Source organism: Chroicocephalus ridibundus, chromosome 6 (genome assembly GCF_963924245.1).
Source record: "Chroicocephalus ridibundus chromosome 6, bChrRid1.1, whole genome shotgun sequence".
Taxonomy (NCBI): domain Eukaryota; kingdom Metazoa; phylum Chordata; class Aves; order Charadriiformes; family Laridae; genus Chroicocephalus; species Chroicocephalus ridibundus.
In genome coordinates this window covers 16,633,329-16,650,589 of record NC_086289.1, presented here as the reverse complement: position 1 = coordinate 16,650,589, position 17,261 = coordinate 16,633,329, and the positions used below count along the sequence as shown (strand labels likewise).

Sequence of the window (17,261 nt, the reverse complement as noted above, 5' to 3'; positions counted from 1 at the left end):
ACTCTGAAGATTCCGTGATTCCGTGATTCCGTGAATGAAAAGGGCGGGTGAAGAATGAGTAAGCAGTCAGATAGGGACAGAGAAAGTTTCAGAAGAGGGCTGACAAATGAAGCCGTGTGGCTCTTTTGAGTGTTTATGGGCTCAGATGCGTGGTTGCGGTGAGTGCGAGGGCAGGCGTGCCTCTTAGCCAGCGGGCCTCAAAACCTGCTGCAAGTTCAGCAACCTCCCCGAGCGTGCAGTTCAGCTTGACAAACTTCATCACTACCAAAAGCTCATTTTCCCTCAGCAGGAGGTTAATGTGTGTCCCCCCGCATCCACCTTGAACAGCAGCACTGACCGCCCCCATCCCCTTTCCCTGCGGTCAGAACTTCACAGGCACGAGTTCTTGCAGTGAACAAAGGTGCACAGGCTGCACGTTGGGCTCCCTGCTGACCCGGATCATGTTCAGCTGCAGGCACTTGCCCTGAGGGATGCTCCTTCTGCCCAAGCTGCCCACCCTGTGCCACAGAGGCGGTCACAGGCACTGGATGTGTTCAGGCTGCTGAGGGACTCAGGCACCCTTCAGCCATGGGCTCCTCCGCTATTCCAGCTGGCAGGCAGGCAGGCAAGTCATTGCTCCTTGCTTTAAAAATACGGTGGCATCTGACTCATTTCGATCCATACTGTTCCCAGTTTCTCAGTCTTTAAGCACGCCTGTTTCCCTTTGTGATGGGTCACAATTCAGTGGCTTCTCAGCACTGCGCTGCATCTCTCTGATATGTTTAGGTTCAGGAGCTCCACAGACTACATTCCCATTTGCTTGGGTATGTGATAGCGTGAGCATCCAGCAGCCCTCCCCCAAAGCCTGGACGTGTGCTTCGGAAACGAGAGATTGGAGAGACTCCCAACAGACTGCAGCAGCAACGTGGGTGATCAGCAGCAGAGGTAGCTGCCAGCTGATGGGCAGGATTCGTAAGGCGCCGGCTTATTCTCTGTCGTCACTCCAAGCCTCGTGGGCAGCAGGCAATGTGTCTTGGAACTCCCTTTGCTTACAGCATGCAGCAGGGCTAGTTTAATGAAATGTGATGAAGTGTGGGTTTGCTGGGATTGCATAGGAGAGGTGCTGGGTTGACTTAGCACTGGCCGTGATGGCAGAGCATCGTGTGTCTGAGGTAGGACGTGAGGTAGAGCGATGGCCTTGCAGTACAGCCTCTGGCGGTCCCTTCGGTAACAGGCTGAGCGTGAGCATCCAAAGGAAAGAGCAAACATCAACTGTAGCTGTTGTGCTAAGCCAGAGCGTACAACAGTATTTGTGTTTATTAGAGATGATGTGTCTGAGCTGAGCATGGCTTTGGACTATGCACGGCATCTCTCCTCTTCTGCTTGACAGTCCTAATTTCAGTCCTTAAGCCAGCCTTAGCCTCTTCTTATTGCATCTCTAAAAGCAGCTGGTTGCCTGATTCCTGCTAACATTTGTTGCCAAGTCTTGTTTGGTGAGAAGGGAGTTGGGAGGTGGGCAGCCTTGGCTGTGAGTGACATCTCCTGGCGTGCAGAGCTGCCAGTGACTTAGCGTGATGTTGGCTGGAAGAGTAGTTTCCTATTTGTCTTGAGGCTCTGGAAGACACTGAGGACAATCCTGCTTCCTCGCCTTCACGCAGAGCTGCCTCCCACGCTGGTGTGGTCCTTCCTGGGCAATTCACCGAGAGCAACAGGGTTTCTGCAGCAAAAGTGCTGTTAGCTGGAGCGGCTGCCAGCGTCGTTCTCAGTCGATAGCTAACTCAGAGGCAGAAGGGATATTAAAGCTGTTTATGTTCTGGGATCTGCACCAATCACGGGATGGAACCAGTGGTAGCCCCGACAAAAAAAAGGCCAAGGAGACCAAAATTAGAAAGAGGGCGAGCTGCCTGAGCAGCTGGGCGGTGCTCCAGCATCTGGAGAGTCCTTAATGCCTGCGCAGCCAGGCAGGGCTCCCGCACCAGGCACCTCTGAGCTCTGGGTGGGCAAGAAGAAAAGCGGCATCATTTCTATGCCTACTTACAGCCTTACATGATGTTTTTAAGAGTGGGAAGTATGGGAGAAAGAGTGGAGATCTGTCTCTGTTGGGGTTCCGGCTGGGCGCAGAGGCAGAAGATCACGCCTGCCTAAACTTTAGCTGAGGGAAACGGCTGATGGAAGAAAAGTCCTGGCAATCAGAAGTGCTGGGTGTCGAGTACTGCCCCGCTTGGTGGAGACTGAGGAGTGTTTGCATGGCATTCAGCGACATGAACGTGGGGTGCAAAGGAACTGGAGGAGTCTAGGGAATAAGTTAAATTTTTAGCCACTGCAGAACTTGTAATTATGCCTAGAGCTGATGGAGGTAACCGAGTGTGCAGAAAAGGGAACTTGTTCAAATACCCCACCTTTCTGAGTAAATGGCAGGTGAGTTTTATTTTAATTACATTGAATTCTTTATCTGGATTTGCAATGTTGTGGTCTGGGTTTGGGTTTTTTTTTAAATAATCAAGGATTCAAGTCTGTTTGGAAGGTTATTGCTTTGCTGGGATACCTTCTGGATTGTGCTTATAATTTTGTACCTTTTCTTGTATGAAACATTTAAATAAAATGCTGCTTGGTAGCATTAGAGATCACACAGATGGATGCTCCGGTATGGGATACAGCAATGAAATCACATATCTATAACCCCCAGAGGCCTGAAAAGTGCTCATGATACTGAGCTAAAATTCAAGCAAAAGTCATGTTCAGTGTTAAGGAAATAATGTGCCTTGGAAAAAAATGACTAATCTCAGGTTGCAGGTGGGATGCAGACAATTATCGTTATGCCTCTGCCTACAGACAAGGGATTTCTACAGCTCTTGATTGGGGTGGTCCATCACAGTGAGAAAATCGTTCCTGCTTTGCTGCTAATGCTGCTACTTTCAGAGTGTGGCTGCTGCAAAGATACAGCAGGCAGAGAACACGCATCACAACAGGAAGTCTGAAAATCTTAGAAATGATGCAAAGTCACCCATGCTTCATTCCTATGACGGTAAACACCCAACAAAGCCGTTAGTGGCTGCCTCTAGGCGAGATGTTAGAGTGAGGGTGGCAATAATTACGTGGATGTGCTGCGCAACTGTCAGCAGCAGTTTCAGTTTTCAAGCCTGCTTAGCTTCAGATCTATAGTGTGCAGCTGATTTTACATTACAGCATCTGGTTTTATTCATTTTTCTAGTGCTAAAATAATTTTTGTTCGACAGACGTGCTCAGTGCTATCATAACCTGAGCCAACTGCTCTCTCCAATAAGAAGAAAGTCTCCCAGGCGTCATGCTTTTGCTGTTTCTAATCACTTCAGGCCATGAGTTCTGGGGCCTTTTTGAATAAAGCTGTATAAAATGCATTCTTACCTCCTACTGTCTGGTATGTGCACTAGACTATTTTTTTAAGCTGCATTCTTGGAGATATTGGCAAGCGTGCTGTGCCTCCAACGGGCACTCACAAAATGCGAGCGTAACAAGCTTCCAAATCTCAGAGTTAGCCGCAGCAGATTTACACATGAGCGCGACGAGAGGGAGCACAGAGCTCCGGGTCAGCATTTAGGCTTCCAATAGAAGCCTGCCTGGAGATCTTCAAAACAAGTTCTCTTGGCACTCTTAGGTTCCATTTTCTCTAGGTAGGTGGGAAGACATTATCTGTCTACAGATTTCCAGAGATGAATTGCTTCTTTTCAGTTGGGCTAACTTCTGAAAATAACGCTAGGATTTGGGGTCATTTGTAAGGTTGGGTAACGCTTGGTATAGTTCTGGCGCCTGGGACCACCTTTCACCTTTCCACCAAAGCAGGAACATATAAAATAGCATCATGCTAGCCACTAACCAATGCAGGTATACATATATTGGTTCTGAAAGCTCAAATGACATATTGGTTGTGAATTATTTCTGTCAGCCGTAAGTGGCCTTTTTTACAGAATTCTCCTGCTAACCATGTATTTCAAGCCACAAAAATCTGAGTTTGTTGGATGGGTCATGCCAAATATATCAGCAGTAGTTAAGGAATCAGATTGGTACATGTTTTGCAAAGTGTGTGGGTTTTAACCATATTATGCCAATTGTGCAATTGCGGGCTATTCATAATTTACTGGTCTTGTGAGAAGTGGCATCAAAAATCTCCATATGAAATCTTACATACCCAGTGGGGTGCAGATCATATTTTCTATATAGCATTGCCAAGGCGCGGGACAGCATTGCTTGGGCTGACTAAATGCGTTACCAGTGACAAGGATGTTGTAAATTGTTATAAGCGTTGTAAAAAAACTGAAGCACAAAGTATACTAGGACAAAATGTCACAGGGGTTAAAGCTTTGGGTTCCCCAAGGTTACGCCGTTTATATATTAGGAGTCAGTTCTTTCAGCGTCTCAGGGATTATTAAGCCAAATGCAGAGCTATAGAAGAAGTTGGTGTTTGCCCCATACAGATGCTTTTGCTATATGGTTGCTCAGTCACCTGCAGGTAGCTCAAGGACAGGCTAACTATAAGCTGAAGTCCTTCTCTTGAAGTCCTCCGTCATCACCACCTGGCACAGGGCAGCCCATGGAGAAGTGGCACAGCCCGTGAGAGCAGGTCTGCAGGACACCAGGGCTGAGCTCGGCCTCTAAAAAATTGCGCATGAGGACACGGAGCAGGAGATTGGAGTAGTGATGGGCAAAGGCAGATGCTTCACAGTGGAAAGGGATTGCAGGAATGTGCCTGAAGAGCTTTGGCGTGTGAGGTAAGATGGGCTACTGGGATACTAACATCCTTTCTCTGCTCTAGTCACAGGTACCAAACCAAAGATGTCCCAGACTAGAAAGATTCTACTCATCCTGGGTTTCCTCTCCACTTTGGCTGTAATTGCTTTAATTGCTGTAGCAGTGACCCAAAACAAGCCACTTCCGAAGAATATTAAGGTATTACGAGCTGGGACTCTTACGGGAAAATAAGCCAAGCTGGGTGCTTAGGCGTGCATAGTCCTCCAGGATGTGTTGCTGCCCTTGCTGGGCCTGGCTAACCTCTCTTTCTGGCTCCATGCACCTCAACATCTCATTTTACATCTTCATGGTAAAGACAGATATGGCTTTTTTTTTTATAGAAAGGGGATCATTTCCTAAGTAAACAGGCCCAGTTTTGCTGCTTCTCTGCTCTTATATCCTTTGATGGAAACTTTGCACTGAAGCCCTGCTGAGAAGAGTAATGACACAGCATGTTCCCAGAGCGGCTGTTCGTTTCTGGTCCCCCCATGTGTGGGGACCAGCGCGCACTGTGTCTGGTTCGGTGCCTTGGGTGCAATGACGGCTCTGTTTTGCCCACAGTATGGGATTGTGCTGGATGCGGGGTCGTCCCACACTAACCTGTACGTGTACGAGTGGCCAGCAGAGAAGGAGAATGACACTGGGGTGGTGCAGCAGGTGGAGGTGTGTAAAGTCGAAGGTAAGAGCAAAGGGAGCTGTGGAAGGGGCATGGGATGAAGAAGAGATAATGCAATCAAAGGTTGGCGGGGGAGAGACCAGGAGGAAGAGGCCAACAGTGAAAGCAGTGTTAGATTTGTGAGCTAATCTATATCCCACCGCTTCCCACGGGGAGCTGTATGTGCCTGACCTCCCTGGGAGGAAAGCTGGATCCACTTCTTCCCTTGTTTTTAGGATGCTTGGAAATAAGTACTTTTTGGAAAGAGCTACACCAAAGAATGTACTTAAATAAATAAAATGTCTGTATGCACCCTTGCTGAAGTGGTCAGGCAGCGAGTGCGGAGGGCACGATTTGCTCTTTTTCAAGGCTTCTGGGCAAGCTAAGCACTGGGCTTGTGGGCCAAGGATGCTCAACTTATGCATGTCATGGTTTATTTTTTATTCTGTTTAATTGCTGTGTAGATATTGTATGGTTTAGGAAGGCATAACTGAAGCCCAGAGATGCACATGAGAAGGAAAAGAATAGACCATCATGGATCGCGGCACACTGCGGGGAGGAGAGGTGTTGTCAGAGGCTGCCTGGCATCTTTTCAGGCCTGTCTGCAGCACAGGGGAGAGCCATGCTGTTACTGAGCTGCTGCGATGGCTGCTCGGTGCCTGGAGCATGCCGTGCCACGAGCAGCACGCTGAGCATACGGCGACCTGGAGCAAACGTAGACTGGGTTTCCCTGCTGCCCATGCAGGCCCTGGTGTCCTGGGGCAGTCCATTGACCAGGGGACACATGGCAGGGAGGAACAATGAATTTTTCTTTGGGTTAGCACAAAAGGGGATAGCTGCAAAACACTTAGTGCTGTCATGTGTGCATACAAAACAGAAACAAATGACAGCATCTTCCCCCGGAGGACCCAGCCTAGTGAAGGATGCGGATCCAGGGTACACCTAGGCAGAAGCAGAGATGAGTCTGCAGATGTCCAGGACGTGCTAAGCAGATAGTCTGTCTCACTGCATCCCTCAGCACTAGTTCATAACCTGCTTTTCGGAGAGCAGGTGGCAGATGCTGGGCACTGTGGCTGTCCCTGCGTGCATCAGGCTTAGTTGGTGCTGTAGGGTTTCTAAAACTCCTTAAAAATGGGGGGGTTGAATCTGTTGTTGCTGCCTGTGATAGCAGTATGGTTTAACATGACTGCTCGTGATGGCACTCTGGGGTTACGCTTAACTTTGAGCAATGAAGCGTCCTTATTTCTTGCAGGCCCTGGGATCTCAGGTTACGCCCATGCCACGGAGAAGGCAGGTCCCTCTCTGGCACAGTGCCTACGACAAGCAGAAGAGGTGATTCCCTCAAAGCAGCACCAAGAGACACCCGTCTACCTCGGAGCAACCGCCGGCATGCGGCTTCTCAGGTACTGCAGGGCTTGTCCCCTTCTCCTGCAGCACTGCGCCTGGGACCGCCATGGATGCTCAGTGGGGGCCTCTTGGGCCAAGTCCTTGGAAATGCTGCCAGCTCACACTCTGCCCAGACACTGTCTTCTGCCACTGGCCTCTCTGAGCCCCGAGTCTCCCTGGGCTCCTCCCCTACTTGCCCAGCAGGTCCATTTCCACTCACTCCAACCTTCCATCATCTCCAGCACCCACATGCAGTGCAGAGACAACGATTGCCCAAGCTGATGCTCAGGGGATGCTCAGACATCCCCCATATCAAGGGGATGCTCAGACATCCCCACAGTCTGGTATTAAGCCTGACACATTTTTGAGCCCAACCATGTTGTGACTCCCCACCTACCTTGACTCAGCCCAAGACCATCAGAGCTAAGGTCACTTCACAGTCATATCCTCCTTTAATTCCAATTTGTGATTTTCATGGGGGTGCCCCAGATCTCTTGCCTGGTTGGGACAGGGAGCTGATCTTGTGTATGTATTGCCTGGGAAATCTCCCTGGGGATACCAGAGGGCATGGATTTCTTCTGTAATGGTGATGGTGAAGTGTGAGAGAAATCTCCATCGTGCAATCCCTAATCCCTACCAGGGCATGTGCCCCAGGAGAACGAGAGCTGTGGTCTCTGCTCCAGGTACCGCTCTCAGCTGCGGGGTCTGTTAGTGTCAGAGCTGGTGGCAGCTGTGATGTTGAGGTGTAACAGAGAGGGACGTGGCCAGTTAGAGCGGGATGTACCCATATGAATGACTGTTGTATAACAATTAACGCTTGGTGGGGAGTTGCAGCCTGCCTGCACAGCATAAAGCACATAGGCTGCAGAGAGCTGTCAGCCAGAGTCACTCCATCCTTTCTTCCATTCATCCAGCTTGGAGAATAGAAGTGCAGCTGAAAAGGTCTTGTCTTCAGTAGAGAAGACGCTACGCTCAGCTCCCTTCAACTTCCAGGGTGCCAGAATCATCAGTGGTCAGGAAGAAGGAGCCTACGGGTGGATCACCATTAACTACCTGCTGGGCAATTTCAAGCAGGTACTGTATCAAGGGCAAGTCCATATTTGAATCACCAGCTTGCAGCACTTTGTAAATCATGCCTTGCAGGAGGATGTCGCAGGCACTGTCTTCCCTCGTAAGCCATTTAGCAGAGGTCAGGAAGCTGCACGTCTTGCCTCAGCAACTACTGCGCGTACATCCTGATACCAGTAAGTATCAGCATGTACCGCTGTAGTCAGGTTTAAAGCATTGAAATAAAACATCCCATCTTTGATAATTTCACTTGGGTACAGCGTCCTCCTCACTTCTGATCTAAAATATTTCTGTGCCTGCAAGGTTTGACAATGATTCTTTACTATTGAGGTTATAAATCAGCTGGGAGGTGAAACAGTAATTTGACTGTTTTTTCTCATAACAATTATATTAGGTTTCATATTCTTAGCCCCCCTGCAAACACTCAGGCGTGATCCATCTTCTGCTTTTCTGAACCTCCATCTTTCTTGTGTCTTGTTCCAGTTCTCATCTCATGCCACCCTCCAGGTGTTCCTGCCTTTCCTGTGTTCTGCCTTTCTTGTGTTCTTTGTGTTCTGTGCTTCTGCTTCTCTCCTCACAGGTCTTTCTCTTTTCTTTCTTTTTTTTTTGTTTGTTTTTTTTTTTTCTCCCAAATAAATCTTCCCCGTGCCTGATGTATCTGCTTTACTTTAAATTTTATTTTTTTTTTTAAGTCTGGCTGGACAAAACTTCTACATTCCCTGAAATCCATAAGTGAGACATCAGGAGCACTAGACCTCGGAGGAGCCTCAACACAGATTACCTTTGTACCAAATGAGGACTCTCGTGAGTCCCCAGAGAACCTGCTCTACTTCCGTCTCTACGGCAAGGATTACCTGGTGTACACGCACAGCTTTCTCTGCTACGGGAAGGACCAGGCTCTGCAACAGAAACTAGCCGAGGACCTACAGGCGAGTACATCTGTAATTACAGGTGGAGATCCTGGACCCTACCAGCTTTCACATACTGGTGCTGTAAAAGTCCCAGCTAAATGTGTCATCCCTTAGTCTGGGTTTGGGAAACATCATTATCCTCCATAAAGGCTGGGCAGATGCCCAAAGAGATCGCAGTCAACATTTTCAAAAGCACTGCCAATTTGAGGTGCTTTGATTCTTGGGAATGGGATAGCACGCGTACTGTGCTTAACTGAATTCCTCGGGAGAGGTGATGTTTCACCGTCTCTGAGAATCCCAAACCAACAGCAGCTTCACAAAATGTGGCTGAAAGTAATTTGCTCAGAGTCCTACAGGGAGGCTGTGGCAGCACCCACATCTTCCAAATCACAGCCAATACCTTAAACCATCCTCGTCACTTTGCCCCGATGTGTCTGCCTTGGTGTGAGGTACTGTGACAAGTGCCTTGTGGCCACCCTTCCTTGTGGCCCTTTGCCAGGGTGTTACTCTAGAGTGAAGTGTAACAGCTTGAGTTGATTTTACTTTCAGACGCTGGACAACAGCAGCCTCCTTGATCCGTGCTTTCACCAGGGGTATCAGAGGACTATAGATATAAGCGACCTCTTCAAAAACCCTTGCACATCAGCCAAGAAAAAGCAATTCCCTTTCAGACAGCTGTACATACAGGGAGAGGGGGATTATCAAAAGTGCCGAAGAAACATCCAGAAACTCTTTGACAAAACCCATTGTCCTTACTCCAGTTGCTCTTTCAATGGGATATACCTACCTCCATTACAAGGGGATTTTGGGGTAAGTCTTCACATTCTTCAACTCTCCATAAACCAGAATATCAGAAGAGCAGAAACTCAGAGTAATGCTAGAGTATATATATATTTTTTTTTTTTCTCCATGGTTGGAGCAAGAGAACATTTAGAAGGTGGCTTTTTGGACACGTAAGTACAAAAGTAGTGCTGTGCTTGCTGTGAGGAAAGTACATGTAAGAGTTACTGCAGTAAATACTGGCCTACCAGTACTGCATTGTTCCCATTCTAACCCATCTCTTGTAGGCATCTCCTTGGGGTGCTCCATTTACTGATTAATTTTTCAAGCAGTCCTTCCTGGTGGCCAGCACTAGAGGCAGGAGAGCCTGCTGCAGGCTGTGCACGATACGCTGCTCCTGCAAACCTTGTCACCTGAGATCAGTGGTGGTACCAGGTCTGAAATTCATCCAGAAGTGAGTGAACACTACTGAAACCAATCAGTCATGTCACCTGTCTGCATCCCAGACACGATGAAGCGACAGTGCACACTCTGAACACGTCATGTGTGACACCACACTGAATGTCAGTCCAAGAGCTGCAAGACTCCAGTGGCTGCGAGGTTCTCTGGGGGAACTGTTAATGCTCCCTCGCCCTGTTCATAAACTCCTCCCTACCTATCAGCAATTGGCCGTGGTCAAAGATGGGCAATCTGGATTTTGGATGATATGCTGGGGCTGTGTACAGTCCTTTCAGACCATCACCTCTGCTGTTGGTGGCGATATTGGCTGCACGTTCATCCCATTCAGTTGCCAAAATGGGATCACAGATGTGGTGGCAGGCAGTTTGACAGGTGCCACTCTGTCACCAGTGCGTAGAGGAGAGGGATTTACTGAAGTTCTTCAGGATGCTGTGGTCAGTGAAGTTTCTACCTCCACCTTCCTTTTGGGGTCCTTAGCTCTCATCAGCTCTGAGAGGTGTGTCTTGAAAATACACCTACTTTTGTGTGTGTGATGTTACTTCTTATATTTCTCCATCTGTAAATAAAACCACTTCCTTTTGTAGGATTTCTGCTGTCTTGCTCCTGCTGAGGCCCAGCCAGGTTAAAATATTCTTTCTCCTTCAGGCTTTTTCGGCTTTCTACTTTGTGATGAACTTTTTGAACCTGACCAGTGAACAAAGCCCCGTTGCCCTGGACAAAGTGACCAGCGCCATTGAGAGCTTCTGCGCCCGGCCGTGGCACGAGGTGAGCAGTGCTTGTGGCAGTGGGCTGGGGCTGCCGGGTGGCAAGAGATGCTGTTTTTTTTCCCGTAGGATAAATGGTTGGCGGTAACTTCCAAGGGGGTAGATCCCCCCCAGCACCTGCAGTGGATGCTCAGGCGCAAGCTGGAGCAGCAGGAAGCTGCATTTAACAGCCTGGTGCCTTCCTCCTTCCCTAGGTGAAGCCAGCGTACCACCAAATAAAAGAAAAGTACCTGAGCGAATATTGCTTCTCGGGAGCCTACATCCTCTCCCTCCTGGAAAATGGCTATGAATTCACCGAAAAGAACTGGCAAAGGATCCACTTCCTCGGCAAGGTGTGTTTTGTGGTGGAGAGGGCTCTGCCTCGGTAACTAATTGCAAGCTCTGCTGCGCAGCCGGGGCAGTGGCGCCCCTGGGAATGCCGCAGGCAGCCCTGCACCTCCCAGCACTGATCCTGCTCCTCTCCCGTTTCAGATCGGCAGCAGCGATGCGGGCTGGACCCTGGGCTACATGCTGAACCTGACCAACATGATCCCCGCAGAGGAGCCCGCCGTGCCCCCTCTCTCCCACGGCAGCTACGTGGGGCTGATGGTGCTGTGCTCCCTCGTGCTGGTGGCCGTGATCCTGTTTGCCTGGCTTCTCTTCCACAAGCCCAAGTGCCTGCAGAAGGGGATTGTTTAGGAAGAGCCTTGAGGGGAGAGGGGCCACGTCACCCCGGCCGCTCGGGGCTAGGAGACCCCTGCAGAGCAGGCTGTACTGCAGAGCCCCTCTCCCCTCTCACTGAAGCTACTGACTGTGTACAACAAGGGCATTTATTTCTTCTGACTCACACTTGCACTGACGGACGTTGGGACATCAGGCTCGCCACCTCTCTCTGCCAAGGACAGACAAGCGGGTGTCCCCTCCTTGAATGGGTCGTACTTTCATTCAGTGAAACTTTGCTGCTTGTTGGTTTTTTTGCCTTGTGCACAGCATTATAAAGAGAAATGCGGCAGCAATCTTTGGGAGCCGGTGCTCCTGCAAGGGTAATCTCAGGGTCACACATCCCACCGAGCTCTTGGGAGCGATCACGCACCGGGTGATCCTGCTCCTTCTCCGCTGAAGCCGTTCCCGAGAGCCCTTCCCGCACCAGCACACCTCCGCTTGCCTCCCCGCGCCCTGAGCCCTCGCAGCCCAGCAGCCAGCTATGGCCAGCTGCACCTGGCTGGCCCCTGAAGGCTGGCCAGGCTCCCAAATGCCACTCTGGGAAAAGAAGGGATGAGGGTGAAGAAACCGAGTGTGCTGGTGGTCATCGGCCCTTAGCTGGGCTCTGGTGGCTGGCTGCTGCTTTCGCAGGTGGCAAGAAGCCTCTTTCCCACGTCTTCCTGATGTTGTTGCTGGACCAAAGCTGGCTCACTCTTACCCTGAGCCATTCCCATGTCCCTAAGGTACATAAAGACACGAGTTCCCAGCCAGGCGTTGCAGATTTTTGTAGGAACAGCTCATACTGGCTGAGGATCCTTGACCTGGAGCGAGTGCTTATGCCTACAGGGGCTCTGGTGTGATCAGCGTGCCTACAGGTATGCACCCACTAAAGCAATCCAGTGTCACTGTGCTGATCATACAGCAGCCTCCGATCTAGGGAAAATGTTTATTAGGTCATGTTCCTTTATAAATAGACAGCTGGCAGCAGTTAACCAGCATGAGCATGCACAGATTGAACCACTCTTTCCACCAGAAAAATCGGTGAAAATTTTCCTTTCCTCATGGCTTAGGCTTATCCCATGACCATAAGACCCAGGGTTTACATGTGCGCGTACTGCAGCTCATCTTCTACCACACAACTGGGGCGATGCCACTGATCAGGTTCATGAATCACTTTCTTCCATTTTCCATTCCTTGGTCCAAAAAACAAGAGAGAGGTAAGTCAGAAATCCTTTTTGATAAAAACACTTGGAAACCACTGGTGCCTGTCTGCCTCCCGTGAAATCTCAGAAATCTCTTCTGCTGATGACCTCTAAGTGCTGGAGGCTAAAAGCAGATACTGTGGAGAGAAAGGTGTGGCAAACACACGCCTTCACCTGTTTCCCTGAGCAAAACTGCAGAAGGCAGGGAGGGGATCAGGATGTGCAACCCCGATAAAGCCTTCTCCTTTAGGCAAGCACAGACACGGAGCTCGCGGTTTTCATGCTCTCCAGCCTGTCCCTCTGCACAGTGCAGGCTGGAAAACGTCCCCCAGTTATTTCTACTTTGTGCCTGGAAGTAGGAGCTGCAACGTATTGAAGGACCTAGAGGTAAGGGAAAAATCTACCCTGTCTTGTGGTAAGATTTTTGGGCGGTTTGTTTTTCTTCCAAAAATCTGTGTCTTATTTTTGCTCTGAATTATCTGGCTTCAGCTTCTGTTGGATCTTGTTCTGCCCATTTCCGAGAGACTGAGTAACTCTCTGCTATCAAAATCCCTTTTTCCTTGTTGGTGCTTGCAAGTTGTCATTGTATCATATTAAATAGATCGATCTTCACTCTGTGAAGTGCTCTGTGATGACCTCACTTGTAGCTCTTGACTCCACGTCTTTGAAAATTTTAACATCTTTCTGAAATTTGGATACCAAAGTTTTCAGCAGTGAGTGGTGGTAGAGTTGCTAATGGTGTTTTTGATCTGGTTTTGATCTATTCTCTATGTTCCCCATTCGCATCTCTCAGGGCCAGGTCTGCTCACTTAAGAGAAAGTTTTGGGGCTGTTTTGTTCTGTTGGACTAGTGCAACTTGGCCTTTCTTCCAGTCATTACATTCCAGAACGGCCGCTGTCTCACACCATACATCACTGCCTCTTAACGTGAGCTGCTTTGCCTTCCACACGGCTCCACTGAAACATGTACTATTCCAAGAATATTACCTCAAGCAAGCGATCCAGATCAACCCACAAATGCTACTTCTCCACAGTTTGTCCGTTGTCCAGTTTTTGGTTTATCTGCAAATGTGTTGAGGTGTTGGAATTCATCTAAAGGTGGAGTCTTCCTTCTGTTGTTTTCAGCAAAGATAGTGAGAGGAGAGATGAACGGTAGTTTTTGGCCACGGCTGGAAGGCATGCAGGAGGAGCGTGGGATCGGAGCTGCTTTAGTTTCCCAGTCAAGTCCCATTTGCAACACAGCCCATCCTGTGCCACTTTCCTTGCTTACAGAGGCTTCATAGCAGAGCAGGTGCCCTGGAGAAGCTCCCTGCAGGAGCTGGTGCATCCTTCCTCCCTATCAACAGTGTTGGAAACACGTAGGATGGTAATTCCTCTCCTGACACCTCCTTGGGGATCTAGCAGCTGCTTAGTGGTGTCCATGATGCTGGAACTGGAGGGTCCACTGGGACATTTCAGAAATTGATGCAGAAACTCTATGTGGAAGCTGGTGTGGAAAGAGGGCCTGTGCCAGTCTGCTCTTCTGGTCCTTGCTGAGGGTTTGTGCCAAAGGAAAAGGTGAAATACAGAGCCTGGGAGAAGAGATTTAGCGATGTTTTGTGTTGTTATTGCAAGTCCAGTAGTGTTAATATTGTTAGCTCTTGATTCTGGAGTCAGGTGATCAGCTGGTATCTTCACTTACTCCCTCCTGCCTTCCTTCTCTTGTTTTTTGGTTTGGGTTTTGTGGTTTTTAAAGCTGTAAATGTGACTTGAGTGCAACCTCAAGGCCACAAACTAAGATAAATACAAAATATGTTGCATTATTTTTAAACCTTATGACTTTTAGACCACATTTATGAGCCAGTCTCTCCAGAACTAGAATGTTGAAGGTGACACCAGAGGTGCCATTTAAAAAATCACTTGAGCAGGCTGAAGCTCCAGGAACTGGTTGACTGAAAGCATCCTATCAGGGTGAGACCCTTGCATATCACTGGCTGTGCTTGAACCTTCCTAGAAAAGCTTTTTTTTTTTTTTCTACCCATTTTTCCTGCTATTGCAGGACTTTATCCATGGAGGCTACTCAAAATCCTTGGTCAAAGAGTTCGAGTTTAATGAACATCCATTTCTTTGCTTTACGCTGCATCTGACCCAGTTGTATTCAGCTCAAATGTGTGTTCCAGAGCCACCCAATGTGTACGTGAAGACCATTAATGATAACGGGGGGAATTTCCAAATATGCCAGTAGTAATATGGTATCAATTCTCTTGTTAATGCAGTTAATCTGCCTCACTGATAATTATCTGTGCCTTATTTCTAATTTGACAGCTTCTGGCTTTAATTTCCAGCCACTGGCTCCTGTACAGTTTTGCTCTTCTGGGTTAAAGCATCTTTTAACACCACATGTTCTTGTCTTGCAAATATTTATTCACTGATCAGCTCTGCTGGGCTGCCGAGGCTCCAGACCTCGGTCTCTCCCGTTTTGCCACAGGAAGCCCTGAGACGTGCTGCAGCAACATGGAACGCGTGTCTCTGGTTTGGGTTCAGATGTTGAGTGGTCCATTTTTGGGAAGGTTCCTTGCGGAGGGGGATTTGATAGCTTTGCAGGGGGCGGGAGCAGCCTGGTCTCTCCGGGACTGATGAATTCCACAAGCTCTCTTGGGTTCACCCAAGTGTCAGGTCTGAAGCAAAACTATCAGCAAGGCTGAGATTTTCGGGGCCCAGAAGAGAAAGCCTGGGTGCCTGCAGCGCGCTCACCTCTTGCAGAAAACCAGTGCCCACCGCAGGCTCTAAGCACCCTTCGCTCGGCTCTAAGCACCCTTCGCTCCCCGCCCCGACACAGCCAGCTCTCCCCTGCACCTGGGCTACAGCTGATTTCTCTGGCCCTGGAGCAAACCACAGTGCACCCTCCACTTGGAAGCAAGCTCTGGGAAGTGGGGCCACCGCCTCTGCGGTGAGAGGCTGACTGGCAATGTTGATGCTGGCTGGGGCTCCCCAGCTTCTCCAAGAGCAGCTCTCAGCGGGACGCGTGTCCCCTCCTCGTCCGTCCCAGCTCTTCCCGTGCTCTCTGCAAGGAGTGGGGACATGCAGGCTCTGTGGGGCTGCCGGCTGCCTCACGGGATTCAACAGCCGGTTCAGGAGGGGCTGGGGGGGGGGAATGGCACACACCAGGGACAACCGTGTCTGCCTCCTGGGCCCATATGCTTTCTTTTTGCAGTTCAGCCCTGATGAAAATGGATCTTTGTTTTGATGCACGCACAAATCTCTAAATCTCTGTATGCTTATCACAATAAAGACTTCTGAACTGATGCCAGCGAAGTTTTCACGCTGTTTTCCAGGAGATGGGAACTCGCCAATAGTGGAATAGAGCTTCTGGCACTAAACATGGAAAAGTCCTGAGATGGGATTTCCTCTCTTGCCAGTTCCCTGCTGTTCTCCTGGGTCAGATCTGAAGTTCCCAGTGGATGGGCAGCATCCCCTCCTGGCAAGGAAAGGCACTGTGGTCCTTCCCAGGCTCCGGGCACCTCATATGGGTGGCCCAGTTGCCAGGAAGGCTGCTTGTGCCCAAACCCCATCTTTCCTTCCTTTAGCTTCACCCTGACCTCCCCAAAGCAGCTTGTTCTCCCCTGCCGTGCACTGGACGCCTGCAGTCCTCTGTCCTCGTTTTCCCTCTCCCTCCCCTAGGCAGCACCACTGACATTATGCTGCTGCTACAACACCCCCCAGACTGGTGAAGGATGGGGGGGCCTGTGCCTCTGGTTTGGGGGGCGATGCGGCTGCATGCCTCTGCGTGCAGCCACAGCTGCAGCTCCACCAAGGCAAACGTGCCTGTCACAGTTCATCATTCTTCTTTCGGCACACGCTCTTCCTAGTTTGCTCATTCGCGTGGCTCTTAGCTTGAACTTTCCTCAAATTTTCCAGTCTTCCTCTGGTAACAACAACATGGCCAGAATTAAAACAAACGGACCAGGTGGAGTCTCGCCACGGCCGGCTCTGGCGGGATCAGCTCTTTGCTGCCTGTGACCCTCAGCCACGGAGCGATGCAGGGGGACGGGGCTCGCATTCGCATTCCTCTCGCTCTCGCTGCTGTGGCATGGCGCGCTCCTGCTCGCCCTCCTTCTCCCACTGCCTCAAGGTCTCTCCGTCTTCGAACATCTGGGGGGGCGGGGGGGGTGGTGGTGGATGATCCATCCCAGATGTATTAGCTGCATTTTCCAAATCAAGTCTTTGTTTACTTCCTGCACTGTTTCTAAGAGCTATGTCCTCTATTGTTTGTTTCTGCTTTCATCAGTGTTTTTTAACATGTCCTAACTTTTTATTGGCTTAAAGCTTCGTTAGCATGCTGTTTTCCTAGAATGTTATAAAAGCCACACTAGGTCAGATCAAGAAGGCATCACATTGGCACTCGGCTCCAGCTGCGCGGTGAGTGAGGATTTAGATGGACGGTTAGGGAATGGGCACGATCCTTCTCTTCCAGCCATCAGGGGAGTAGGAAATCTGTGATCAAGCGATTGCTCTGGATCTGCATAATTAATAGCTGTGGATGCCCCAGTTGTCTACGAATTCACCCTATCCTCTTTTGCACTCATTTAACTTTCGGCTTTGATGAGGTGATTTCATTGTGCCTTGTGTGCAAA

General features: G+C 49.6%; 1 protein-coding gene across 1 annotated transcript in view; it reads left to right on the top strand.

Annotated features, from left to right (window-relative positions):
* Nucleotides 1-15,889, top strand: part of ENTPD1 (ectonucleoside triphosphate diphosphohydrolase 1) — a 35,884-nt gene extending 19,995 nt beyond the window's left edge. Inside the window, exons 3-11 of the mRNA XM_063338856.1 lie at nucleotides 4,769-4,902; nucleotides 5,305-5,422; nucleotides 6,651-6,801; nucleotides 7,699-7,858; nucleotides 8,545-8,781; nucleotides 9,313-9,573; nucleotides 10,648-10,767; nucleotides 10,961-11,098; nucleotides 11,238-15,889. Coding sequence (XP_063194926.1) covers nucleotides 4,769-4,902; nucleotides 5,305-5,422; nucleotides 6,651-6,801; nucleotides 7,699-7,858; nucleotides 8,545-8,781; nucleotides 9,313-9,573; nucleotides 10,648-10,767; nucleotides 10,961-11,098; nucleotides 11,238-11,444 — 1,526 coding nt within the window. The 3' untranslated portion in view covers nucleotides 11,445-15,889. The remainder of the gene's footprint in view (nucleotides 1-4,768; nucleotides 4,903-5,304; nucleotides 5,423-6,650; nucleotides 6,802-7,698; nucleotides 7,859-8,544; nucleotides 8,782-9,312; nucleotides 9,574-10,647; nucleotides 10,768-10,960; nucleotides 11,099-11,237) is intronic.
* Nucleotides 15,890-17,261: the final 1,372 nt, after the last annotated feature.